The sequence below is a fragment of the Vanellus vanellus genome, assembly GCF_965231255.1.
Source record: "Vanellus vanellus genome assembly, chromosome: 21".
Classification (NCBI taxonomy): domain Eukaryota; kingdom Metazoa; phylum Chordata; class Aves; order Charadriiformes; family Charadriidae; genus Vanellus; species Vanellus vanellus.
Genome location: NC_138926.1, coordinates 9,003,841 through 9,029,629, shown reverse-complemented (window position 1 = coordinate 9,029,629; position 25,789 = coordinate 9,003,841). Strand labels below are relative to the sequence as shown.

Genomic DNA, 25,789 nt, shown 5'->3' with positions numbered 1-25,789 from the left:
GAATGTGAACACGAGAGTATCTGCTCTCCCAGTATGCCCGAGAAGGCAGGCACAGGTTGCAAAGTTACAGCAAGAAAAAGCACCCTGGGCTTACCCCTTCCCTGCTCACAAGCAGTCAGGTCAATCTCAACCTACAGGCACCAAGCCCTCAAGAACATTTATCATTAGTTCCCACTCTGTGTAATGTTACTAGACAGAAGTCTTCAGCAGCTACACAGAAAACTGATGTAAGAAGTAAAGTCCCTAAGATCCAAGAGACCCTGTCTTCATCAGCTGCTGGCACCAAAACTGTATGCAAGCTACTTTATTCTAAAGCAGAGAAGCCACAAAGGCCAGACTCGCAAAGACCTTTCAAAGATGTTTTAGAGGGTTTTTTGACACGCAAAAATATACTTTCAGACAACTGGAATTAAAAAAAAAAGCAAACCAAACAACCCGATGTCATCTTAGAAAAAAAGAAAAAAGAAGAGAAACCAAGCAACTCGCCCCCCTCCAAAATATCCTGAGTTGTTAACTCTGCGGTCAGGTTGGTTAGCCAGATTTCAGTCATTTCTGCCGCTCAACAAGTGCTCCTGAGGTATTAACTTCTTTCAAGTGGACCTGGTAAATTCCATGCAACCTGGTCTATTGCAAACAGAAAAACGTACAAATATCCCAAAGCACCACCTCTGAGACACCAGTACTAAACAAAAGGATGCAGTCCGAGTTGTACTAGTGAGGCTAAATACACTTCCAGGACCAGCTCTGTGTGCCCAAACACAACCCCCTTCCTCCCCGCACCGCAGCCTGCTGGAGCTGCAGCTCTACAGCCCAGGAATCACTCCCGCTCAGCCGCGGGTGACGAGCTCCACTTCACGGCACCCAACAGAAAACACCAGCACCGAGCCGGAAAGACGCACGAGAAATGTATTTTTATGTGTGTTTTGGTAAACTCTGATATCACCAGCGATAGAATAGCAAAGCCACTGCTCTTTAAATGGGCAAAATATAGACAAAGATACGCTCACCCGCTCTGCAGCTGACAATCTGCCTGTACAGGAAGAGACAGAACTGGCCTTTCAAAAAAAATTAAGCATTCCTGCCACAAAGGACCCGGGGAATTTTCTTGCCAGTGCAAAGATGAAGCTAACAGGCGATGCAAAACAAGAGCCGGGGGAGAGGAACGCTGCAGCTTGTAGTAAGTAACACACCCCCATCATGTCTTCCCTACTCTGTCAATAGGTGGGCTGTTGTCAGACTCCTGCTCTGGCTGCCTTAGAAAGGCTTAAAAAAAAATAATTAAAAAAAAACCCGAAGGCAGGAAGAAGAGCAACTCAAAAAAAAAAAAAAAAAAAGAAAAAAAAAGAAAAAACAAGGCAGCTGTGGGTGGGTGCCAGCCCCGGGGTCTGGCTGGGCGCCCAGGGCACGGCAGCCCGGCTCTCTCCGCGCCCCCTCTGCCGGGGGAGGCCGCCGTTCCCCACCGAGCATCCCGACCAGCGGGGGGATGGCGGGCAGCCCGGCCCCGCGGGGAGCGCACCCGCCGCCGCTCCCGGCCCGCCCTACCTGCCGGCGGCGGGCAGCGCGCTGCTCGCCCCCGCGGCGGCGGAGGATGGAGGCGGAGGCGGCGGGGAGGGACCGGGCGGCGCGGAGGCCGCCCCCCCCCCATATCCCCAGCAGCGGGGCGCGCCCTTTGTGCGGGGCGCGGGAGCGGCGGCGCGGGCCCCGCGGGCGCGGAGGTGTGTCCGGGCGGTGCGGTGTGGTGCGGGCAGGGGGTGTGCCGGGCCGGGCCGGGCCGCACCGGGGCGGAGCGGGGATGCTGCGGAGCGGGACCCGCGGGCCGCGCCCGCCCGCCCTCACCGAACACCCCCCACCCCCCCATCCCGGGCCCCGCCGCCCCTCCTCACCTCTCCGCTGCCCGCCTCGGCGCCGCAGGCCGCGCGGAACCGCCGCAGGTTGATGCCGATGGCGGCCGAGACCTGGAGCGCCGCGTCGAAGCCGGGTCCCACCCCGGCCGCGGGGCCGCCGGAGCCGCCGGAGCCCGGCGCTGCCCCGCCTCCCCCGCTTCCCGCCGCCCCGCCGTAGCACGGGCCGCCGCGCTCCCCCTCGCCCGCCGCCGCCGGCGCCGCCGGCTCGGCGGCTCGCAGGCTCCGCACAGCCGGCACCCGCAGCCGGGACCCCCCCAGCCCCCGGCGGCCCCAGCCGCCGCTGCCGGGCCGGGCAGGGAAGCGCCACCGACCGCTGTGCGCCATCTTTACTGTGAGGCGACGAGCCAGAGAGCGGGGCCGGGCCGCGCCCCGCGCCCTGGATAGCGCGTCGCTGGCCTGCAGAGGTCCTGAATAACGGTGGGCGTCATGCAGGTTGCGGGGCCCCGCCATCCCGCCGCCCGGGCGCCTGGCTGAGCCATGCGCAGCCGGTGCTAGCCCGGCATAACGCTGGGCGATATGCAGGGTCTCGGGCCCGCGCCCCAGCGCGGCCCGACGCCCTGGATAGCGCAGTCTTCTGCCGCCGCCACCCCCGATAACTCGGCGGACCGTGCAGGCGCGGGGCCCCGCGCGGGCAGGCCCCGAAACATGGATACCGCAGAAGCGGACCGCCAGCAGCCTGAATAATCGCGGCGACTATACCGAGCCAGGGCACGAGCCCCCTGCGCCCGGGACTGCGCATACGGCATAGACCGCCCCGCCGGCCCCCTGCATCGTGCCAGGCTGTATGCAGGGTGCGGGGCCGACGGCCAGGCGGGAGGGCGGCCCGGCCTGACAGGGCCCCTCAGCCCCTGACAGGGCGCCTGGGCCCCCATAGCGACCCCCGGGCCGGTGCGGAGCAGAGCGGGGAAAGCGGGGCTCGGGGCGGGCCGGTTCAGCGGGGGGAACAGAGGGGGGCGTGGCGCGGGGGTACGCAGCGCTGATGGCCTCAGCCTGTCCCTGCCCCAGTCCCATCCCTACTTGCCTCCTCGGCCAGACCCGTGTCCCACCAGGTGCTGTCTCCACGAGGAAGGTAACAGCAGTGGCAATAGACCAGCAGCCACCTCCCGTCCCTGGCGTCACGCAGCAGGCTGGCCTCCATCTTGTACAGCACAGCAAGAACGGGGTTAACATCCAACAGGTGCCCGCCCCATTCCCCGAGAGCAGCACCACTGCTGATACAAGAGCATCCCTCACAGAACACTCCGTTTGGGGAACATAACACACCCCTCTCCTTCCAAGCTCCTCAGCTGCAGGGAGGGAGAGACCGAGGAGAGAAAGGCTGTTCACCCCTTATAGCAGTCACCCAACAGTACCTGTGATGTTAAAGAGAACGGAAAAGCTGCAGGAGCCCTCAGAGTTTACAGATGTCGCTTCTGCTATGTCCCCCTACCCGACAGTTCGGCTCCTCCTGAGGACCTCCAGGGAGAATTAAAATGAGACGGTTTCTGTCTCTCCAGGCAGCCTGAAGGGGACTGGAGCCTTTCCAAGCTCTCCCGTGCTTTGCTAGCCGGTTTGAAGCTGATGCTCACTGTGAAGGCAGCCCAGCCACTCGTGTCCAGCGTTGGCCCAGGAGCTGCAGCACAAGGCCCTGTGCCCCAGAGAGCACCACAAGGCAGGCAGGCCCAGGTGGGATTGTCCTCAGGGACGTTCTCCTGGGTCCAGAAACCTCCTGCAAATCAGGATCACACCTTGAATCCCCCGTCCAGCCTTGCTGTCTGTCTCTTGCTAATGTATCCATGCTGCGGCACCCAGCCGGTTCCCTCCACTGGAATGTGTCTGCTAGGTGATGAGTTTGCGCAGTGGGGAGCCACGAGGCACCGGGGAGGTGGTGGTTGCGGGGTCACCCTTCACCCTCGACGGCTTCAGCCCCAGCTGGGTTTATTGGTGCCCTCTGCGAGAGCATGCCACCTCCTTGGAGGGGAGTAAGAAATGGCCAAATCCTCAAGCAGCAAAGGAACCAGCGGGAGCACCCAGCAAACCCCAGGAACAAAAGCGCTTCTGCAGGAACACTGCTGCTTGGCTGAAATTGACATCTCCTGGACAGGAGAAGCGAACTGGGATAGCTTCCAGTTCCTAGATGGGAACCCTCTTCTGGGACAGTAAACACAGCTAAGCCCAACCCCAGAGGCACCACCAGCTGCAGGGAACCCCTCCGGCAGAGGATCTTCTGGAAGCCCATTAGTGCACAGGTGATGTCACCAGGTTTTTGTACCCACCTCTACAGAAGCTGGTCGGAAACAAGCACCATTATGCGGGGAGCAAAGGTGACACGCACAGCAGAACTCTGCTTACCTTGGAGGCTGCCACTCCACCCCAAACCGGCAGAGCTGGCCGGGATGGTGCTGCTGACCCCAAAGCCAGAGCCACAGCCAGTGGCGCGGGACAGTGGCAATAAAGTTCTGGCCACTCTCTGGCTCCCGCCAGCTGACCTGAGACACGTTCAGAAACCAAGGAGAGCATTTGCACTCCCAGTTTGAAACTGGAGCTCTCGGGCCTTCCCCAGCGCTGTCTGGGGCTGAGCACCAGCATGACGACCCATGGTGGTGTCACTGGACCAGCGCTTGTGCCATCCTGGGGGATCAGCCTTTGGTGTGACCCCTTGGAGGGGCTGACCTGCACCCCCACTACCACAAAAGACCAGGGACAGCTCGGCACCGGTTCCTGGCTTTATTGTCACGAGCGCTGTTACAGGGTGGGACTGCGGCACCAGGGGCGGCCTGGCCTAGGTGGGGGGTTCTTCAGACGTTGTACCCGATGAGGCCGCGCTTGCCGATGATCTCCCCGATGTAAAACCACATCAGCACCTCCGTGGCCACCAGCCCGTTCCTCAGCGCCTCCTGCAAGGGACAAAGACGCGGTGTCGGCGGGTTGGAGCCCGCTCCCCCTCCCGCTCCCGGTGCCCATCCCGCCCTTACCCTGACGGTGAGCTGGGCCAGACGGCCGCTCTGGAAGGCCCTGGCCATGGCCTTCATGCTGTCGATGGCCCGCGGGATCTCGGCGGGGGTCGGCGGCGCCAGCTCCACCTTGGCGTAGTACCAGAACGTGGCCAGGCGCGGCTTGGAGTACGCCACGGCGGCTGCCGGGAAAGGCACAGACGGTGGATCCCACCGGCGGGCACCCCGGGCCCGGCCCTCCCGCTCCCCGCCCTGCTCCCGCTCTCGCTCCCGCTCCCCTTCCCCGGTCCCCGGTGCTCACCACTGAGGAGCTGTGGCCCGCGGGTGGCGATGCGCTGCACCAGCCTCTGGCCGGCCTGCGCCATGCTGCCGCCTCCTTCAATGTCACCCGCCGCCGGCGCCAGGCCCCCGTCGCCGCGGCTGCCCGCGCCCCGCCGGCGCCAGGCGTCCGCCGGGACAGCCCACACGCACGCAGGACCCCGCGCAGGGCGGGGCGGGGAAGAGCGCTGGTCCGCGAGTTCGAGACCCGGGCAGTGCCGCTGCCCCTCCACCGTCCCAACCGGGCAACGGGACTCTGCTCCGCGCTCCCGGCGCTCCGCCAGCTGTAAGATCACCTCTGCATTTAATTCCAAGGCCCCTCCGTTACCAACCACCGTTTGGGAAATAAACCCCGTGGCACACACAAGTTGGCGTAATCAGCTGCCTCTGCTGCAGAGGCAACGCTTTCACATCAGACTTTCGGTGACAGTCTAAACACAGCAACAGAACACGAGGTGGGGGGGTTGGTGTCGCTGGGAAAGAACACGGCCTCACAAGGGACAAGGAACAGAGGGCCGGGGGCCACGCAGAGGGTCTCCCCCCAGGCAGAGGCTGGAAGCTGTAGTGCAGTGGAAAGTCTTAGTATTAAAGAGCAAGTCTTGAAGGGGAAAGGCAGCAGAGGGGGTGGAAGGGAGGGTGCCAGGGGAGACTCTGGAGGTGGCAACACACTAAATGCAGTCTGATGGAGGTGGCGTGTTGCACAGATGCTCTGCAGGTCCAGCTCCTGCAAGGCATTTATCTCGCCAACGATTGTAGTCTTGGGAAGGACCCCTGCTTTCAGTTCAGTGTGTCCTCCAGCTCCTCCTTCTGCTTTTTCCTCTCTGCAAGCCACTGCTGGATTTTCTCCTTGAGCTCGGTGTTTGGTCTGATCTGGTCCATAGTGAGGGGGCTACGATTGAAAGGATCTGTCTGGTCGCTGAAAGACAAAGCATGGAGGCGGTTATTTGGACAGTCCCAGTGTGAAAAATGAAAAAAAGAGAACAGTGGGCTAGGAAGAGTCACAGGACAAGCAAAACAGATGCCCAGACAGCATCAGGCACGGGGCCTGCACTATGTACCTGAGGAGGTGCCGGGCAATGGTCGACCGATCCACAGTGACGCGGGAGGAGGGCAGAATCACAGGGTCTGACATCAGAGTGCTCATGATAGGATCCAGGAATTCATCGCAGGCATCCGCGTACGTCTCCTCCTCCTGCTGCTGGCGGTCTGCAAGAGACTGCGGGCAGGTGCTGCTTGTAGAGACTCTGTCTCCCATTTCTTTCTAAACCAGGTTTGCTCCCAGATGGCAGCTAAAGCATTGCCAGGCCTGCGCTGAAGGAGCTCCCCCAGCTGTCCCACCTGAGCCCCTGCTCCCCAGAGATCTGGCTCCACACAAAGAGGTGGTGAGACCCAGGGCGAGGAAGACACCAGGAACCAGTTCCACCTTGTTTTGTGAGCTGAAATCTGCTCCCGTTCTCACCTTGATCCGCTCCGCCAGGTTACTGAAAGACACGATCATGTTGCCAGGCTTGTTGATTTTCTTCAGAACCCGAACGGTCTGGGCAAAGAGCGTCGGTGAATAGGAGCGGCCGTCCTTGGGCACCGTGGCACAGAAGTTTTCTTCATCCCTGGACCACAGGTTAAAAGAGAGCAAAGGCATAAGAACTCAGAGTTATCGGGCTGCGAAACGTAGTGCCCACAGCAGCCGCATTACCACAGTGGAGAACTCAAAGCTAGAGAAAAGCTTGACTGTAATTAAGCATTTCTCCAAGCAATTCCATGAGCACCGTTTCCAGAGGGGAGGCTCCTGCCCCGCAGGGCAGGGGGGCGTGGGGCTCTGCCAGCCAGCCTGTCCCCAGGATGGCTCCTGCCATCCCACACGCCAGCCCTCCCTTGCTGCCTACCCCAGGTTTAGGTAGATGGTACAGATGTCAGACACGAGCTGCTGCGGCTTGAAGTCAAACTCGCTGAAATCCTTGACTTTCAGAGCTCCCATTTTGGGGCCAACCAGGTGTTGCAGGAAATAGTTGAGCATGGAGATGATGCGCTCAGCCAGGAAAGGATGCACGAACAGGGACTTAATTTCTGCAAGAGAAACCAGCAGTTCCCTGAGCTCCACAGCGATCCCCTCCTGCTCCGAGCACCCCGAAACACGGCTCATGCCTGCCCGCTCCCTGGCAGGCAGAAGGGAGGGCTGCTCTCCCTACCAGAGGTGAGGAAGGCCAGAGTGCCGATGGTCTCGTTGGACATGATGTTGTGGAAGCGCGCCAGCTGACCAAACATCTGCAGGCTCGACTCCTTCTCGCGGCGAGCCTCCGGGGACAGGCTGTCCCACTCACCACGGTCCTTCTCAATCTGCTGAACCTTAATCTTGCTGAGGTACTGCAAAGACATAGCAGGGAAGCAGCTGGGAGAACAGGCAGGTAAACGGGCAGCGAGGGCTCAGCCAGGCCCGTTTGGCACTGCTGTGGGCTGATGGAGGCCAATTCTGGATGTGAAAGGTACAACCGAGTGCTCGAAAAGGCCACTCAGAACCACAGGTGCTTCACAAAACACAGAATCATAAAATGGTTTAAGTTGAGGTGGACCTTAAAGACCATCTCATTCCATCCCCATGCCCTGGGCAGGGACACCTCCCACCAGCCCAGGTTGCTCCAAGCCCCGTCCAACCTGGCCTTGAACACCTCCAGGGATGGGGCAGCCACAGCTTCTCTGGGCAACTCATTTGTTTGGATGGCAAACCATAGAAAAGTCCCTAAATGTTCAAAACCAGACGGGCAATATCCACATCACCTTCCTTATCTGCCGGCCTCCAGACAACCAATTCCCTGGCAGGTAAAAGCTCCCCAAAACCACCCTTTTCAGTGGTAACGGGCAGCTCTGAAAGGTGCAGAGAGACAGTCACCACTCACTGGGGACACGAGTTCACCCAGCACTCACCTTGTAAACCCAAAGGGGGACAGCCTGCAAGCAAAAGGCCTTTGTCAGGATACAACATGGGCAGAAAGGCTAAGGGGATGCGATAATCAAACCCCAGAGAAGTCATTTAAAGGCTGAGTGTGTCCAGATTACCAACAGGCAGATCTCCTCGCAGCTCCCCCAGCACACTTCATGCTGCATCTGGAAAAAGCCCCTTTGCCACTCTTTGTCCTGACCTGCCTCCCGAGAGCAAGGGGAGGGCAGAGAGTGCCCCATGTGACACATCCCAGGCCCCCCCAACCTTCTGCCTTTGCCCAGGGCATCGCTCACCGCCCCGGAATCGGTTCCTGCAAGTAGCCACCCCACAGTGGGCAGGACCACAGCAAGCTGATGCTGCACTAGGGCTGGGAGGTCAGTACTGCACCTGGCTGTCTTCAGAGGAGCCAGAACCACTGCCGAGGGGCTGCTGGCCACCCCTGCCCTCAGCCCTACCTGTATGGCTTCGTCCAACAGGAAAATGGCATCGTTCATCAGCAAGTTCAGGAAGCGCAAGAAGAGAGGGGGATTCATTGCCTCCAGGTTCTCCGAGGCATAATCAGCCAGAGCCTGTGAGGAACAAGAGAAGGGTTAATGCTGTGGCGTGGTCCCAACAGCAGGACACAATCCCGCATGCTCCATACCGAGCTGCACACACGCTTACGTATGCGCCTCTTACGCTCATATGTATGTGTCTCTTGCCTCACCTTGATGCTCTGCCGGTAGGAATCCGTGCCCCACATGTACCTCAGGATGGGATACATGGGACGGCGGTAGTTAAACTTCTGCTCAAACTGGTGCGGGTCACCTAGACATGAGCAAGAACATTTCAGGTGGGCAGCAGGCACAGGTGGGGGCTGTTCATTCCTTTACACACCTTGTTTGAAATAAAAATCCTGCTCCTGCACAAGCAACTGACATCTGCCCCCCCATTTCAAAGCAGCGCAAGAGATCCCCCAGTGGACGAGGACGGGTGCGGACCCATAATAAGCACCGCCGTGCTGAAAAGCTTGAGCTCCAGGGGTTACCCTTTCCAGACATGCAGTTCTGCTCAAGGTAGAAGTTTGGCAAGACTGACGCTTTGCTGGAATGCCACCTGCCTACCACAGCTGAGCAGCTTAACAACGCACAAATGCATCCATTTGTTTTCACTGACGTACTTCAAATCCTGGAGATGCTCCCCCTGCAGATGTTACAGAAGGAAGACAGCCTTTCCCTTTGCGTGCTCACCGGTAAACTCAATATCCACAAAGACTTTGATAAGCGCCTCAGCCAGCTGGGGAGCATTTTGGTAAGAGCAGAACACTCGCTTGCGATGAAACACACTTGAGACGAGCGGGTTCTGGGCCTGATCTAAGTGAGGCATCACAGCTTCCAACACCTCTGCCAGCTTGGCGCGCAGGTGAGGATTTTTCATCCTGCAAGGAAAAACAAAAGAACAAACCCATGATGGCAGGAGGGCCAGGCTGCAGGGACCCACCCATTCAGGAAATGGCCCAGGAGCCATGCCCATCTGTGCAGGAGTGCCCGCTTGTTGCGGACCCCATGTAAAACTAACACCGGCACCCAGTGGCTCGCTCTCAATGCCAGAGCCATAGGGTGAAGGCATGCACTTGGTGCCCACAGGGCCATCTCAGGCAGAGGGGAAGCTGTTGCTTCCCACCCTCCGCGGCAGCATGCTCTGCTCGCAGCCTGCCCTCGCTGGTCAGCCGTAGCTCCCAAGCAAACCCGCCACTTCCCAGCTGTGACCTGCTTCCTATTTACCCTGCAAGCCCACTGCGCTTTGCCTGTAGAGCCTGCTGTCCCGTACGTGGCAGACCACTGAGGCAAGGGGCAACTCTTGTCTGCTGCACATGCAGGGCAGAAGCCAAAGTGCCTGCCCACGGTCACGCCGCAGGGCGCTGCCAGGGAAGAGCTACAGCCTCCATCTCCCAGGGCCAGCAGGAGCTGCCCACCACATGAAATCTCCGTCTCCTCCTGCCACCGCCCTGAGCTTGCTGTATTTACGCATGCAAGGATAAACAAAGGAACAGCAGAAACATAGTGTACGTGGCAATGTCTTATCATGAAGATCGATAAAACTACTCAGTTTTCTTCAGTGCCCAGTTACCACAGCAGACTTCACAGGCACACTCCAAACAGATTGTTCCCAACAGCCTCCTTTAACAAGTACCAAAATGTCTCTAGCTGACCAGGCACCTGCACGGTATGACCAAACAAGTACTTAAGACACCAAACCTCCTTTGTACATCACATGAAGCCTGTGTCCTTTGGCAGGCCCTTGTTCCCTGTGCCCCCTGCAGGCAGAATTCAGCTTCTCCACAGAGATCAGCCCACCACTACTGTCTGAACACCACCTCCAGACACCTCTGACCGTTTCAACTTGCTTGCTCCCCTCTGGGTGTTCAGCAGGCAAACACCCAGGGCTGACAGCTGGGGCTGTACGTACCTCTCCACATCACCCATAAAAACAGTAACAAAGTGAAGGACATGCTCCAGGGAATCGGCGCAAGTCTCCAAGATGTCATCAGCGAAACGCCGCAGGAAAATGAAGAAGTCGCCCAGATTGTCGGCAAAGAATTCTGCAAACAGAGATTACACGAGTTCCTCCTTGGGCAGCTCACATATTGCCCTTTTCTAGCCTCCCCCTGTGCTCTGCCCAGTCGCCCTGATTCGATTCAAGTCTCAGGAGTCGCTAGCTCTATCAGAACACCACTGCGGTAGTGAAGGATGCCTGGCCTGATGAAACCTGTAGCACACAGGATTCACTTTACCTCCCTCAAAAGTCAGGTCACTTGCGGGGTGAAACTCAGCAGCCGCCTGCTGATCTTACGCACTGTCACACACAAAAGCTCAAGGGAAGAGAGTCTCTAGACAGCAGAAACTGCAAGGAGGGTTTGTATATAGGGAGAATAGTAATTCTACAGGGTATTTGGCGAAACTCTGCCAACTGGCCATCAGTGGGATCTTTAGAAGGTCAGCAGCATCAACGCTCTCAAAGTATGCCCCCTCAACGAGCCCCAGATGGTACAGTGACCCTCTTCAGAGGGAATATTCTAGGTGGAGAAAGATGCCATCAGCTACAGCACTGTGTCCTGCCCTGGATGGAAAGTGCTTCCTTAGACAGCTCTCCCAGCGCTTATGCAGAAGGTACTAGGACTGGCCTGTCAGGCAAACTCGGAGGGCCCAGCTTGCTTTTGGAGCTCCGACCTCGCTGCCGATGTGTCTGCAGCTGGGGCTGACCCTCCCTGCACTTCCTGATGCGCTCCGGCACTCTTCCTTTCAAAGGCAGAGCACCAGTAAACATCTCAGAGGACATCTGGGTGCTCCGAACACCTGAAGGAGCCAGGCAGGACACATGTAGCCGCTCTAGACGCAGTGTTACGTGAGCAGCTTGAGGCTTGGGCGGTTAATTGTGGGCGGCACACAGACAAACAGACCAACCAACCGACAGCCAGCAGGACAAACGGCTTCACCTGGCACGTAGGCCAAGGCGCTGTTTTCCACCTCTGGCAGCGGGAAGGTCAGCTCCAGTGGCTCCGTCCCCTGGTTTCCCATGGCCAGCTGCACCAGCAGAACCGCCATGGACACCTGCAGGTTCAGGCAGTTCTGCAGCATCTGTGGCTCCGTCATCGCTGTCTTGGTGGAGAGATAGATGGTCATCAGGCGCTCAAACTGCTCCCTGAGGCTGTCAGCAGCAGGGCTGGAGCTTTGCTGGGCTTCTCGCCATGCTACTTGCAGGCGGTGAAGGCTTTGGTTTATCTTTACCATCTGGTCGTGCAACCTACCCAGAAAAGAAGGCAAGGAGGAGGTGAGACGGGACGTACGCGAGTTCTGCACAGGGTGCCTAAGCAATACTGAAGTCAGCAGATACTTTATCCAGCTTGCGAGAGACTGTTCTGCGTAGTTGAGCCTAAACTATTTCCTGCAGGTAGCGTGCCTGGGGCGCCAGGATGGGAGGCCTTTGGAGAGCACAAGGCAGGGCTTAGGAGGATACCAGACCTTACTGAAGAACCGCAGCCATCTGCGGAGTGGCCTGGTAAACATGCAACCACTACAAAGTGCTCTGTGGCGGCACGGACAACAAGCCTGTGTGGCTGCAAGCCCCCTGAGGCTACCGAGGTCAGGGATATGGCAAGCCCAAGAGGTGCCTGTGAGGTGACGCTTCCAGTTTCCCAGCAACCAGCCACTTGCATAACTTTTTCATCTATTCCTATATTTAGAGAATAAACCAGAAGGGAACGGTGCTTGGAGCAACGGTGACCTCACAGTATCCAGGCAACAATTCGCAGAGGGAAGCTGAGTAAAATAGCGCATTCTGGTGTCCAGAAAATCCTTTCCTAGAAATGGAGAGCTACCTCGCCTTTCTGCTGCACATACATACAATCATTTGCTGGGGCAGCTGGGAGAACTCGCACCGAGCAGGTGCTCTGTCGCTGAGACACTTCCTAGTAGAGAAGCGAGACGAGGAGAGGGGGAACTGCATGACCCATGGACACCAAGCACTGTGCTGTTACGTTTCCTTAAATAATGTGGAGCCTGTAGGACTGTCAACATTGACTGTGAGCACCAGCAGGCAAAGTTCCTTTGCAAAAATCAGTCAGCCTGAGGCTCAAACATCAGCCAAAACACACAGCAAGAGGTACTGGGCAGTGCATCTGCCCTACTCTGTGTTCTGAGTATTTACTGACAGTCTCCATGGCTGTGCACAGGTGGAAAACAGCACTGGGAATGACCTGGTACCTACAGCTTGGGCATTCACGTTACTCACATCACACATGATGTAAGCCTAGACACGCAAACCCTCTCTCCAAGCCGCATGCTTCATTGGTGAGCTGAGCGCCTTTGGAGAGGACAGGTGGGCGCAGTGACAGAGCAGTTACCTGTGAAACCCCAAGTAAAGGGTGTACTGTGTCAGCACCAGGTTTTCCGTCACCAGATTGTAGCTGTTTGCGAACTCTGGCTCTTGCTCGCTCAGAGCAGGTATCAAGCATGTCTCCTTTTCCAAACCTGGAACGAAAAGCACCTCTGCATCCAGTCCCACCCGGCAGCACTGGTGAGGAGGGTGCTCAAGAGGGTGCAGACCCGAGGAGATCCCCTTTCCCATTCCCTTCCTCCCCCGAGGCATGGGCCTACCTTTCATATGGACGTTCTTACTCCTCCTCTCTTCCTCGTTCAGCTCCTTCAGGGCACAGTAAGTGGGGTTAAAAGTTAGCAGCCTTGGAGATTTTGGTTTGCAGAAGGGCTGACACAGCTTCAGGAGGGCAGCTCCCAGGTTGAGGAAGAAGGCACCCGAGGCATACATCTGGAAGAAGAGCTCCGGCATCTGGTTAGCCCAAATTTTGGTGCGGCCCGCATTCGCATGGAGGCAGTTTCCCAGCCAGGAGAGAATCCTGTGCTTCGTCTCCGGAGACAGCTGCAACAGGTTCTTCAGCACCTGGTAGATCTTCTCGTGGAACTGGGCCATGAACTGTCACGGGAAACAGGACATGGTTGGAGGAGTCATTGGTGGGATTGCTCTTTTTGCCGCTCCTGTCATTTCCACCCTCGGAGCTCTCCTGGCTCCAGCCTGCAGCTTGCTCTGGGACGGCAGGGCTCACAAAGGAAAGCACAGCCAGGATGCCTCTATCAATCACCCGTCAGACACACAGGGATGAGCTGGTCAAATCCTGAGGCCGGCAGCAAAGGATACTTAGGGACGTACTCAAAAGCATAGTCGAGACCAAGTTGTTTCCATGGGGAGTAAACCCGAAATTCTTTACACATTTTTAGCAGCAACAGCAACCCTGAAAGAACACGTGACCGGGAAAGCCTCTCTCTGTGACCACTTCCGCAGCCGGGTTTGCTCCCGTATTTATATCCTGTTTTCTGGTGCTCCACTCCTTACCTGTGGAAACTCCTCATCTGAGGAAGCTGTTTACTTTCACAGTGAGAGAAAATGTTGACTGTCACTTTCTCTGCTGAGGAGTCAATTAGCACTTTAATTACAGGACAGGTACTGAAAACCAGTTCCCGGCAGTTACAACACCTAAGGTAGACTACCTTCACCTCAGGCTCTGGTGCTGGTGTGTGTTCCACAAGCACCACCCTGCCCTCTTCCCACAGCTCAGGCCACTTCTGTGAGAAAGCACAACCTGCTCAACAGGGAGACTCGGGTTACAACAACCCGTGGAAGCAGGCAAAACTGTTCACCTCTTACAGCTGGGGAATCTAAAGCGGTTCTGAGACTCACTTAGGCCCAAGCCAGATTAGTAAAGAGCCAGCAGTGGAACTCGGGCATCAGTATCTGGGGGATAAAGCCCCAGGCTTTAACCCTCAGGCTAAAAGAGGCCCTGAACCACACGGGGAAGCAGGACCATCATGCTGCAGCCCACCTGGTGGATGTTGGATTCCTGTACTTTGATCTCTTGAGGGCTGGATCGGGATGGATTCAGAAAATAGCCGTGGTTCTCCACGACGCCAGGTGTCTTTAGCAAGCAGGAGATGTTTAAAATGGCACCAAGCAAAGTCTTCTGGTACATCTGTCCGTTGCTGGGGTCCTTGGGCTGGATGTAGCCTGCCAAAACCTAGGGGAAACAGCAGGACATGCTGCCAGTGCCATCGAAGCCTGGTAAAACTCGCCCACCCTGATGGGTTTGGGACAGGCTGCCTGAAAGCAGGGGAGGAGTCAGAGTACTCATGCAGGTGCTGCCGTGCTGTACTGCAGCTTTTGGCCTCAGCAGCTTGGGCCTCACACCCCTCCTGTGGGCAGAGCTGGCGAGGAGCTCTCGCTCAGGTGGAGGCACCCACCTTTGCAATGTCCTTCTGCTTTGTGAAGTAGAGAAGCATATCGAGGTATGTGTAGAGCAGGATCTGGCAGAGGTCCAGGTCCTTGATTCTGCCCAACAGGACGTCAAACACGGGAACCATGACCTCCCCAAACGTCCGCACCTCCTCGTCTGTTGTTAAGGCTTCGATGACCTCCTCCAGAAACTCGGTCACATCCTCAAAGTCTAGGGAGGGAAGCAAGGCTGTTACTCGCTATCCTCCAAAAGCTGAACCTCAGCACATGTTGGCACACCATGACCAGAACACTGCCCTCCCTTCCAGCAGCGCAGGGAGCCAGAGCTTTCTCCCCGCAAGCTTTACTGTGAGGGGCAGCCTGGTGGCACTGAGCTAGCAGCACAACCCAGCTGCACTTACGCGCCCCTCTCAGCGCCTCCAGCATCAGGTCCACCAGCTGCTCGTACACGTTCTGGTTGACATAAATCTCTGGGGTGAGAAGGACAGTGCGAGTGTTTGACACAGTCAGGTTCCGGCAGCGCACGGCAAAGGGCAGCAGGTTCTCTGGGACCTTGGTTATCTGCGCAAGGAGAAGGAGATGGAGCTGGGGCCCCAGAGTCCACTTCTGGCCGTTAAAACCTCAGCCCGGTCATCCCAGAGCAGAAAGCTGGGCGACACAGCCGCCACCTTCCTCCGAGGCCCCTGCCCACCTCTTCTCTTGCCCTCTGGAAGCAGGCATAGAGGTAGCGCAGAATCTGCCTCTCCCCTGCGTCCCGGTCGGCGGAGAGGTTCTGTGTGCTGGTGGAGGTCATGTAAATCAGGTGGTTCCCTGGATCCTGCAGTAGCAAGCGGGTGAACAGGGCCTGGGCACCAACAGAAACAGGCGGGAAGTGAAACGGCCCCAGCAGAGGGACACTCCCCCCCCAAAAAGCAGCCCTGTGTCACCACAGGCTGAATCACTGCTGGGAAGAGCGCTCTCTCTATGGCTTGTTAGGTACCAGCACTACACCCAGACCCTCCGGCAAATCAGTTTCTCCAGGCCCCTAGCAGAGCCCCTGCAGCCCTGACAGAAGTGATTTCCTCCAAGAAACCCATCAGGAACAACTAACATGACTGCAAACGCAGCTGAGCGTGTGCAGTAACATGCTACTTCGCTGCTAGCAGCCTCTGCCCCCAAATCCCTCCCTCACACCCCATCTAGGCTGGTTTGTCTCCCTCCCCATCCCCGGCTGAATCTTCCGCAGCCCCCAGGAAGAGGAGGGGCTCCCAGCAGCACATTAGAAACCTTTTCCAGCCTCCTACCCCAAAACCCTCATGGCCGCTTCCAGCGGCGCCACAGCCAGCAGCTCCATGCTCGGCTTTAGCCAACAGGCTTTTTGCGAGGAAATAAATTCTGTCCCCATCCCCACAGCAAGTGGGACGCCCGGGGTGGGTGGCCCTACCTGCTCGATGTTGTCCATGTCCAGCCAGTCCTGCTCATCCAGGTCGGCAGCCATCTCCTCCAGGTATACACAGCGCGCCGGGATCCCATTCCCGCTCTTCATGCTGGGATCACCTGGGAACAGCCCAGTTCTGCCCAAACCCAGGGGGAAGGCGCCGGCGGGCAGCGCAACGAGTGGGCAGAGCCCTGCCTGTGATGCCTCCCCCGTCTCAGTGTTCCCCTACAGCTTGGGGGGCCAAGGGGTCCTTTGGGGGGGCCTGTGGCAGAATGTGGGGCAGTCTGGGGGGTCCTGAGGAATTTCTGGGTTCCATTATAACTTGCAAAGAATGATAACAACTCCATTTAAAAACCATAATTCAAAGGGGACAGCATCTATTAACAGAGAGCTTCTTTTTGCCCTGTCTGTATTTTAGGGTTAGCACTTTTCTGCCGTGTTTGGTCACAGCAGTACTGAAAACGTGTAAGATGCAGCTCTGTGAACACCCGCAGCAGTAATGGGCTGTCTCTTAAGGCTCTGAGGGCCACGGGGAGTGGCGTGAGCGTGCTGGAGCCCCTTATCACCACCCAGAAATTCTCCTTGAGCCCAGGAGCCTGTGAGAGCCCGGGCTGAGGGTACGAGGGAGCGATCCCGCCCCAGTGCAGGGTCCCAGAGCCGTTGGGGAGCGGCGCTCACCCCGGTCCCACCGCCCGCCCCCCCAACGCACTCCCCGCGCTGCCCTAGCGGGTGCCCGGTGCCCCCCCGCACTCACTGTTGTCGAGAGTGATGAGGAAGATGCGCTGGAGCATGTGGTTGGTGTTGAGCTGCTGGCAGAGCTCCCGCTGGCAGCGGAAGGCGCGGCTCACCGCCGCCGCCGACAGCTCGCACTCCTCCAGGCTCTCCGAGACGCTGTTGTCCGAGTCATCCTGCCCGGCCGCCGCTTCCTCGCCTGCAAGGCCCGGCCGGCTCAGCGCCCGCGGTGGCGGAGGGGAGAGGGGGAGAGAGAAGGAGACCCGCCGACGCCCCCCCCCCCCCCCCCGCACCTGCCCTGCCCCCCCCCCCCCGTACCTGCCGGCGGCCGCCGCCGCTGCTGCTGGCCGGCGGCGAAGTGCTTGGCGTCGGCGAGGGAGCCGAAGAGGGCGGCGAAGGGGTTGCCAGAGATGCTGTTGTTGTTCTCCTGGTCGGTCATGGCCCCTCAGCGCCGCGCCATGCGGGCACGGAACGGGACGGGATGAGACGGGACGGGACCGCCGCGCTCGCCTCCCCCGTAGCACGGCGGCACGCAGGAAATGCGTCATCGCGGCGCGCCGGAAGGCAGGCGCTCTGCAGGGGCTGGCGGGCGGGCGGCAGCGGCCCCTGGAGGCGGGGAGGAGCGAGAGGCGCGGCCTCGCCCCGCCCCGTCCCGCGGGAGCAGAGGTACACGGACAGGCGGACGCGGACCGGGCAGGGACACACAGACACGAGCACCCGCGTCTGCGTGTGTGTCTGTGTGTATGGGGGGGCGGGAGGGGGGCGCCCCGCCCCGCGGAACGACCGAGCTGGGGGGGGTCCAGGGCAATTTAATATCAATAATATGTAAATAAACTTATTAATATGTAAATTAGATTAATTTTAGGTGACTTGAACAATTACTATGTAGGTTGTTCATTGCTGATTTGCATATACAAACACCTGTTTCCGCTTGCATTAAAAAAAAAAGGAAAGCACATGTAATTTTTTTAAAAAGCTTTTTCCTCCTCCCCTACTTAATTTACACATACATTGGCCTGTGAAACAAACAAACAAAAAAACCCAGAAACAGCCATAAATACAGACGGTGTGGGGGTGTCTGTGTGTCGCGCCCGCCCCCCCCCCCCCCCCCCCCCGCCCTGGGGACCGTTTCTCGGGGGGAGGGCTGGGGAAATGGGGGGGGCAGTTTAAGGGCAGTGTGGGGCAATGTGTGGGGCAATGTGTGGGGCTGGAAGGGGCTCTAAGGTCTCCCCAGAGCCTTCTCTTCTTCAGGCTGAACCCCCTCAGCTCTCCCAGCCTGTCCTCCCAGCAGAGGGGCTCCAGCCCTGGCAGCATCTCCGGGGCCTCCTCTGGCCCCACTCCAACAGCTCCGTGCCGGTGTTGGTCCTGCCATGCTGGAGGCAACACTGTGTGCACGTGTGTGGGGGCTGTGTGTCACTGAGGGGTGTTGCAGACACAGAACAGTCACTGCTCGTTAGTTTTGTGGTGTTTAATGAAGGGCCATCCATCACCCACTGTTTGCACCCCATGTTCCTCCCACAACACAACAGCCGCACAGGAGTGATGCTGCGGGCGCAGGGTGGGCTATGGCACTGTTGGCGCGGGACTCTCCGCCAGGCACCCCCCGCCAGGCATCCCAGGAGCGGCTCAGGTGGTGGCCTCCGGCTCTGGCATCTTGTCCTGGCCGCCCTCGGCCGCGCTGCTGGGGACACCGAGCCCAGTGGGAGTGTGATGGCTGTGCCAGTCCCCCGGTGGGGCGCGGGTCTGCAGGAGGTGGTCCCAGCAGAGGCTGAGCGTGGAGACCGCCTGCTGCTCCTGCAGCTCTTGCAGCTCCTTGGCGCTGGCCGCCGGCGTCTGCACCTCAAAGGTCATCTCAAAGCGGCTGTAGTCCACGCGGAAGGCGCCCTTCTCCAGGGACATGCAGGGCTCGAAGCGGTACCCCCAGAGGATCTCGTCCTCTGTGTACGAGGTACGGGCTTGGCACGTCATTCCTGCCCCGAGATAATGCCTGAGCCACTGCTGGTAGCGGGCAGAGCACCAGGGCACCGCGACAACCCACCGCGCCGCCTAACGGGGGCTCCCAGCCCCAGGTCACCCATGGCCAGTTGCGGCCCTGGGCAGCCCTCACCAGGACACTGCCCCCATCCCCTCCCCACGCCCCCCGGGGCCCCCTCACCTGTGGCCTCCACGATGCCCTCCAGGATGATGATGATCTCGAACTGCTCCCGGCGCAGCGACTCAGCTGACATGTCCCAGAAGGGGCTGCGGCGGTCGATGACGTGACAGATGATCTGGGGCTCCACCAGGAACAGGCGGTCCTCCCCTGTGTCGTAGCCCAGGTTCAGCTCCGACTGCTCCAGTGGGATGAACTCCCCCTCGGCTGTCTGCCGCGACTTGATCAGCTTGGCCCGGATCTTGGCATCCACCATGTGGCTGTCCCTCAGGTCCCCCACGCGGAACATCAGGCAGAGCTGCTCATCACGGCGGGAGATGACGCAATTCTTGCTGAAGATGAGGGTCTGGGCACGCTTCTTGGGCCGGGAGATCTTGACGAACATGCAGCCCACCATTAGGGCATCGATCATGGAGCCCACGATGGACTGCGCCATCAGCAAGATGACGCCCTCGGCGCAGTTGGACGTCACCATCCGGGAGCCATAGCCGATGGTGCGCTGGCTTTCCACGGAGAACAGCAAGGCTGAGATGAAGCCGTCCACATTCTCGATGCAGGCCTGCCACTGAGGATCGCCCCGGTGCTCCATGTCGCCCCGCGCCCAGGCATCCAAGAAGTAGACAGTGCCGAAGACCACCCAGGTGACGATGTAGCACATCATGAAGACGAAGAGGAACCATCGGTACTTGAGGTCCACGATGGTGGTGAAGATGTCTGAGAGAAACCGCTTCTTCTCCTGGATGTTGCCCAGGTTCACCTGGCACTTGCCCACCTTGGTCACATAGCGCTGCCGCTGCCGCTTGCCGGCCTGGACCACAGGGCCGTCCTCCTCCAGCAGCTTGCAGCGCCGGCTCTGCAGCCCCTCCAGGGAGGAGGCAGCAGAGCTGCGGGCAAAGGTCTTGCCGCGGGCTGAGCTGGGGATGCTGGGCACGCTCAGCGCCTGCAGCGGGTACCAGCGAGTGGCTGAGGGGCAGCGGGAGGACTCGCCAGTTGGCTGCGGAGCGGCCAGGCTGCTGCTGCTCGCCAGCAGGGACGGCTGACCGGGGATGATGCTGGCACCACGGCGGTGTGGGGACGGGTAGTTTGGCATCAGGGTGCTTCTCTTGGCAGCGGCGGCGCTGGCTTGCTGCCAGCCGTCCTCCCCCAGCACCCCGGGGGCGGTCGGCGGTTCAGGCTGCAGGGTGGAAAGGAGCCCATCAGTGAGAAATGGCCTCCGACAACCACCACCGCCTGGCAGCATCCCTGCCAGAGGATGCCCGCGAGCCCCCGCACGAGCCATACCTTCTGGGGGAAGGTGCCGTACCGGCTGGTGTCGGTGGGTGGCCGGGGCAGGTACGCCAGCATGTGCTTGGCAGTGGGGGTCTGCGCTGGCGGGATGGAGTTGCTGCGGCCGCGGGACTCCTCGGGCGCCAGCCGGTCACCGCTGCCGCCGTCGCGGGCACAGGGGAGCACCATGGCGGTGCCGGGGCGGGGGCTCAGCCCCGGGCTGGGCGCGGGGTCCTGCTGTGGGGACACAGAGCAGGGGCTGTTTTGGAGGCTCCGGGCCCTCTCCCCATCCCTATAGGTTGGGATCCGGTGGGGCTCCCCTTGCCTGGCAGCCACAGTACCGTGCTGGGGCGGCTACCAGCTGGCAGCAGATGGCTAAGCCCATTAGGAGCCATAATTGCATTGCAGAGACTGGGGAAGGAGGTGGCCACCTGCGGCGGGGCGCAGCCCCGGCAGTGGGCAAGCTCCAGGTGATGGCCCATAGCTGCACTCCGTGCTCTTCCCGAGGCCTGGCCCTAATTGGCAGGTCGCTAATGAGCTCCAAGCTGGACCGGGTGGCCCCGGGAACAGGAGGGATGACAGCCCGCACTGGAGCGGCAGCCCCCAGAACTGGGCACCTGGAGACGGGCTGAGAACAGCCAGATCCCGTGGGGAGATGTGGTGGGAGGTCATGGTCCCGGAAATGCCCCCTGGAGAGCAATGACCCACTGGGAGAGGGATGGGGATGTGGGCTTGCTGCCCTCCTCTGAGCATCCCCTGCCTCTGCGAAGTGGCAGGACTGGTGCTCCTCGGGGCAGGGATGGAGGCTGTGGGCCTCCGGGCATCTCTCCAGCCCCGGGTGCGGGGACACCCACCTCATGTCCAGGCGGAGCAGCTGCCGGGCCGGCAGACGTCGTTGTTGGCTCCCGGCTCCCGTCGTGCCCCAACCGCCGTCAGGCATCTTCCCACTGGCAGTGGACGGGAATCCTGCGCCGGGCTGCACTGCTGTGGCCGGTGGGAAGGAAGAAGGAAGGAAGAAGGAAGGAAAGGGATCTCAGTGGCGGCCGTTAATCCTGCTCCGGTGGCAGAAGGTCACCCGTTAATCTGTCCCAATGACAGGCACAATTACCTCAGGACGATTTAATCGGAAGGAGCAGGCACCCTCCTGGGGGCCGGAGGGGTTTCCCAGTGGCTTTCCCTGCTCTTGCCCTGGGGATGATGCTCCCCGTCTGCTCCTGGGGATGGAGCCGTCAGTGTGGGCTGGAAGAGGTCCCCCCTCTCCTGCCCAGTGGGTGCTGCGGGCTGAATGTGCTCCATGCTTCCGCGCCCCCTCCTCTGGGGACCCCCTGCGATGGTCCCCCCCGCGGCTGGACCCCTGGTGCCAGGAGGGCTCAGTAATTTACCAGCCTGGCCCCCGGCGCCCCCTTGATAAGAAAGACGGCAGATGAAGGAGAGATTAGTCACTAATCTCCCGGGGAAGATGAATCTGCAAGCTGGACCCCGCGGAGGGGACACAGGCGGGGGCGGATGGGAGCCCAGCGCCAGCACAGAGTTGGGATTTCCCTGACGGCATGGCCCGGCCTTTCCCCCCATCTTTTGGTTTGTTGATTTTTTTTTTTTTCCCAGCAGGACATCTCCTCCCAGGCAAGAGTTTGCCCCAAGAACTGTGTCCCCTGGGTGCGGGACAGGGTGGTTGGTGCCCATCTGTGTGTGGCAGGCGAAGGCACAGCCTCCCTCGCTGTCCCCATCCTTGACGCAGCGCTCAAAATCTCCTTGGTGTATTTATTTCATGACTAAACGAGGGTCGATGCCTCAAACCCTCCTGAGAAGAGCCTGATGATGGCTCACTGCATCCCACATCCCGCATCCTGCATCCCACTGCCACAATCCCGCATCCTGCCCAGGGTCCCCTCCCCGGCTGCAGCCGGCACTGCCCAGAGCTGCTTTCCCTGCCAAGGCTCCTGCTTCGCTTCGGGGTGGCCGAGGCTCAGAGGATTTGCATGCTTGGGTTTAACCCTGCCGTGCGTGGTGAGGCAGCAGCGGGACTGTGGCTGCAGGCTTGGCGGGGATGCGCCCAGCTGCTCCTGCCGAGCCGGGCGCGCTTCCCTTTCAGCGTGGAAAAACCAACACCGGCTGGGAAAGGCTGGTGGCCACACCCCAGCGGTGGAGGAACAGGCTCGAATCCGCTGTCCCGAGCGCAGACGCGGCCGGCAGCAGGGTGGACACTGCTCCACAAGCGTTAATGAGGGCGGCTGCTGCTCGGGGCGGCTTCTCTGGGCCCGGGGCGCAGGTCAGCGGGCGGCGTTAGCATGGCCGGGAGCTGGCGGGTGAAGGCGCAGGCAGGGGGGATGCTGCTGGCCCTCCTGGGGTGGGTCTCCTCCTGCGTCACCACCATCGTGCCACTCTGGAAGAACCTCAACCTGGAGCTGAACGAGCTGGAGGTGTGGACCATGGGGCTGTGGCACGTCTGCATCACTCAGGAGGAGGGGGTGGTGGAGTGCCAGCCCCACGGCTCCTTCCTGGCACTGCCCCCCGAGCTGCGCGTCTCCCGCCTCCTCATGTGCCTCTCCAACGGGCTGGGGCTGCTGGCCGCCCTGCTGGCCGCCCCAGGGCTGGAGGGCTGGACGCCCTGCCAGGACAAACCCGGCCTGAAGCGGCGGCTGCTGCTCGCCGGCGGAGCGGCCTTTGGCACGGCGGGGATGGCCACTCTGGCGCCGGTCTCCTGGGTCGCCTACAACACCGTCCTCGACTTCTGGGATGACACCGTCCCCGACATCGTCCCCCGCTGGGAATTTGGGGAGGCCACCTTCCTGGGGTGGTTTGCCGGAGCCTTCCTCGCCGCTGGCGGGCTGCTCCTTGCCTGCAGCGCCCGCCCCACAAGCACACCAACGCCACCGGCCCCTGTCTGCCACCAGCCCCCCACCGCCCGGGCCCCAGCCAGGGGCCACCTCCTGCACCCCAAAAATGCAGACCTGGTCATCTAGGGACTCAGGACACTGTGCCCCGCGCGCCTGCCAGCTCAGCCCACCGCGGGGACGGCTCCTGCCTGTCCCACAGGAGGATTCGCTAACACCTCCAGCCACCCTACAGATTTTTTCCCCTTCCCCTGTGTGTCTGCTTCGCTTTTTCTCTTTCAAGGACCAACAGCTTTTCCCGAGCGGCACCGAGGCCGAGCAGCGGGCAGCACTCTGTACTCGTGGTGACGTCGGTGGTCGCATTGCTGATGGACGCCGCTGCAGGAACATCCCCTGCCGATCCCCCGCAGCCTGGTCAGCAGTGGCTCACAGCAACACGCCAGCGCAGCAGCAGCAGTTCATTCCTTGCATGTCCGTGTGGCTCCGATGTATTCTCAATAAATCATCATAGCCTTCGGCAGCGTGTTTCTGTGCTCTGGACCACGGCTGCATCTCACAGCAGGCGCAGCACCGGTGAGGGTGAAGGGTGGGAGCGGCAACAGGCAGTGCTGCTGCTCTGATGATGCTTTGGTCTGTCTGAAGGTGGGGGGGGGAAAGAGAGAAAGGTGGGAAACACGGGGGAGCGGGAGGAGGAGGGATGCTCCCGCTGCCAAGGCAGGATGCCAGTGGCTGCACCCCCTGCAGCAGCCTCATCTTCCCATGACTGTGGCGGCAATCGCAGCCCGAAGCGTGCCACAGCCCTTCGGGCAGAAAGCTCCTCTGCTGCATCATTCACCTGCACACGAGAGGCCAGAGCAGTGGTCTGCATGTCTCCTCCGCTGTTTCTCCCCCATTTCCCTGACGCAGCTGCAGAAGCGAGGGCTGCTGTGTGCCTCCGTGTGCCCCACGGCAGGGAACATCAGGCTGGGTTACCAGGAGCCAGCGCGCTGCTGCAGCACCGGTTCACAGCTGAGTTCAGCCCCGGTCTAATCCCTGTGGGCTGCGAGCCGTGGGCGCGTGACTGAACTCGAGGAAGCCCCCAGATGCCAATGGCATTCCCGGGGGAAGCAAAGTCCGCCTTCCCCCCCCCCCCCCCCCCTCGAGCCCCTTGTGAAACCTGCCCTTCGCTCCGCTGAGGCTGAGGGGAAGGAGCAGGGAAAGGGAGTGGGTAAAGGGATTCTCCCAGGGGTTTCTGGCGTTGCCAGGCTCGTGGCAGAGAGCGAGGAGGGGAGAGGGGGTGCTCGGTCCCGCCTGGGGAACATGAAGAGGGATACAATGGGGGGCGGCACTCTTGGCTGGCACACATGGCTTTCCCGCCATGCTCCCCCCTCGGGAGCTCTGACCCACCAGAGAGCAGAGTCTGTTCTGGCTGTGGCCCATCACCCGCGTCCTGGGGAAAGGGGGGGAACACAGTGCCATGCAAAGGTGTCCATCTGCAGGTCACTCCTCCCTCCCCCTCACCAGCCACAGATTGCGACTTCCCCAGCACCAAGCTGTGCTCGCGAGAAGTCTCTGCTAGTTCTTTTTTTTTGTTTGTTTGTTTTTAAAAACAGGGCTTGGATATTTCACTTTCTGGCAGCAGCACAAAGAACGGGGCAAAGCTACTGTCCCATGACGGTCAGAGCAACCGGATTCTCCTAATCCAGGATCCTCTCCCCAAACCACATCCTACTCACCGGCGAGTCAGAAGGACACAACTACGTTGCCAAACCTGTCCAGGAATTGTGAGTGGGCTGCTGGCTGGGAGGGGTGTGCAGGCACCCAGCGCGGGTCACTGCGAAGGGGACCGCTGCCAGTCATGGCGGTCACAGTCAGTGAGTTGGAGGTGTCACCCTGCCACCCCCTGTCACCACAACGGAGAAAAAAGGGGAAAATGCAGCAGCCACAGCCCTGCGGCATCCCGTTCCCGGGAATAGGCACGGCTCTGCTTGGACACGGGCGCCCAAGCGCCCACGGACAATGGCGCTTCTGCTGTACCGTAATGCTATGGGGAGAAGGTGAGATGCTCCCGCAGGAGCCGTTCGTTCCTAAACAAGGGGGAAACACACACCCGCAGCGCGGTAGGACCGTGCTGACAACCCCCGCTCGAAGGCAGCTCTGCTAATTACAACACATCTGGCACCAGGAACAAGTCCTACAGACACCTGTCTCGTTTGTGGGGAACAAACCCTCACCTGTGTCTCTCCCCTCTTCCTACGCTGCTGACAAGAAGTCCCTGTTTTGTCGGAGCGATGCTGGCAGCGGCAGGTAAAAGGGGCCCTCTGTAACACAGGGTCATGTCAGTGGCTCAATACGTAATTAAATGTTTCAGTTCCCCAATTAATAAAGAAAATAAGAGAGTTTGGCTAGAGGAAGACAGCGGTTTTCCTTTTGCTTTACTAATTTCATGTGAATGCTTACCCACTGCTGCTCGCTTGGGAACAGCCGACCCCTCCGAGTCACCGCAGAGCGGCTTTGCCAGGGGAAGGGGCTCCAGAAG

At 59.9% G+C, this 25,789-nt stretch overlaps 5 protein-coding genes across 5 annotated transcripts in view; 1 reads left to right on the top strand and 4 right to left on the bottom strand.

The window, feature by feature from the left end:
• The window catches only part of KMT2A (lysine methyltransferase 2A), a gene marked incomplete at its 5' end in the record, with an annotated part of 45,238 nt that extends 42,884 nt beyond the window's left edge, over window positions 1-2,354 (bottom strand). The window contains 2 exons of the mRNA XM_082493913.1: window positions 1,884-1,955; window positions 2,049-2,354. Coding sequence (XP_082350039.1) covers window positions 1,884-1,955; window positions 2,049-2,354 — 378 coding nt within the window. The remainder of the gene's footprint in view (window positions 1-1,883; window positions 1,956-2,048) is intronic.
• A 2,242-nt stretch (window positions 2,355-4,596) lies between these two features.
• Window positions 4,597-5,290, bottom strand: ATP5MG (ATP synthase membrane subunit g). The gene is made up of 3 exons (XM_082493771.1): window positions 5,139-5,290; window positions 4,859-5,019; window positions 4,597-4,780 (listed from the first exon to the last, which is right to left on the bottom strand). Exons 1-3 carry the CDS (start codon window positions 5,200-5,202, stop codon window positions 4,682-4,684), a joined length of 324 nt encoding a protein of 107 aa, XP_082349897.1. The 5' UTR covers window positions 5,203-5,290; the 3' UTR covers window positions 4,597-4,681.
• A 233-nt stretch (window positions 5,291-5,523) lies between these two features.
• On the bottom strand, window positions 5,524-17,541 carry UBE4A (ubiquitination factor E4A). Its single transcript, XM_082493765.1, has 19 exons — window positions 17,338-17,541; window positions 17,042-17,218; window positions 16,294-16,406; window positions 15,562-15,714; window positions 15,272-15,431; window positions 14,879-15,081; window positions 14,464-14,655; window positions 13,226-13,559; window positions 12,973-13,099; window positions 11,566-11,873; window positions 10,539-10,671; window positions 9,320-9,507; window positions 8,797-8,897; window positions 8,546-8,659; window positions 7,342-7,516; window positions 7,039-7,219; window positions 6,615-6,762; window positions 6,214-6,371; window positions 5,524-6,071 (listed from the first exon to the last, which is right to left on the bottom strand). Exons 1-19 carry the CDS (start codon window positions 17,456-17,458, stop codon window positions 5,933-5,935), a joined length of 3,225 nt encoding a protein of 1,074 aa, XP_082349891.1. The 5' UTR covers window positions 17,459-17,541; the 3' UTR covers window positions 5,524-5,932.
• Window positions 17,542-18,514: 973 nt separating this feature from the next.
• LOC309680222 (G protein-activated inward rectifier potassium channel 4-like) lies at window positions 18,515-20,626 on the bottom strand (the record flags this gene model as incomplete). The annotated part of the gene is made up of 3 exons (XM_082493768.1): window positions 18,515-18,989; window positions 19,175-20,345; window positions 20,453-20,626. 3 exons carry the CDS (start codon window positions 20,624-20,626, stop codon window positions 18,646-18,648), a joined length of 1,689 nt encoding a protein of 562 aa, XP_082349894.1. The 3' UTR covers window positions 18,515-18,645.
• A 2,099-nt stretch (window positions 20,627-22,725) lies between these two features.
• Window positions 22,726-23,400, top strand: CLDN25 (claudin 25; the record flags this gene model as incomplete). Its single annotated transcript, XM_082493770.1, has 1 exon — window positions 22,726-23,400. The coding sequence occupies one exon, from the start codon at window positions 22,726-22,728 to the stop codon at window positions 23,398-23,400; it is 675 nt and encodes a 224-aa protein (XP_082349896.1).
• Between the last annotated feature and the right edge of the window lie 2,389 nt (window positions 23,401-25,789).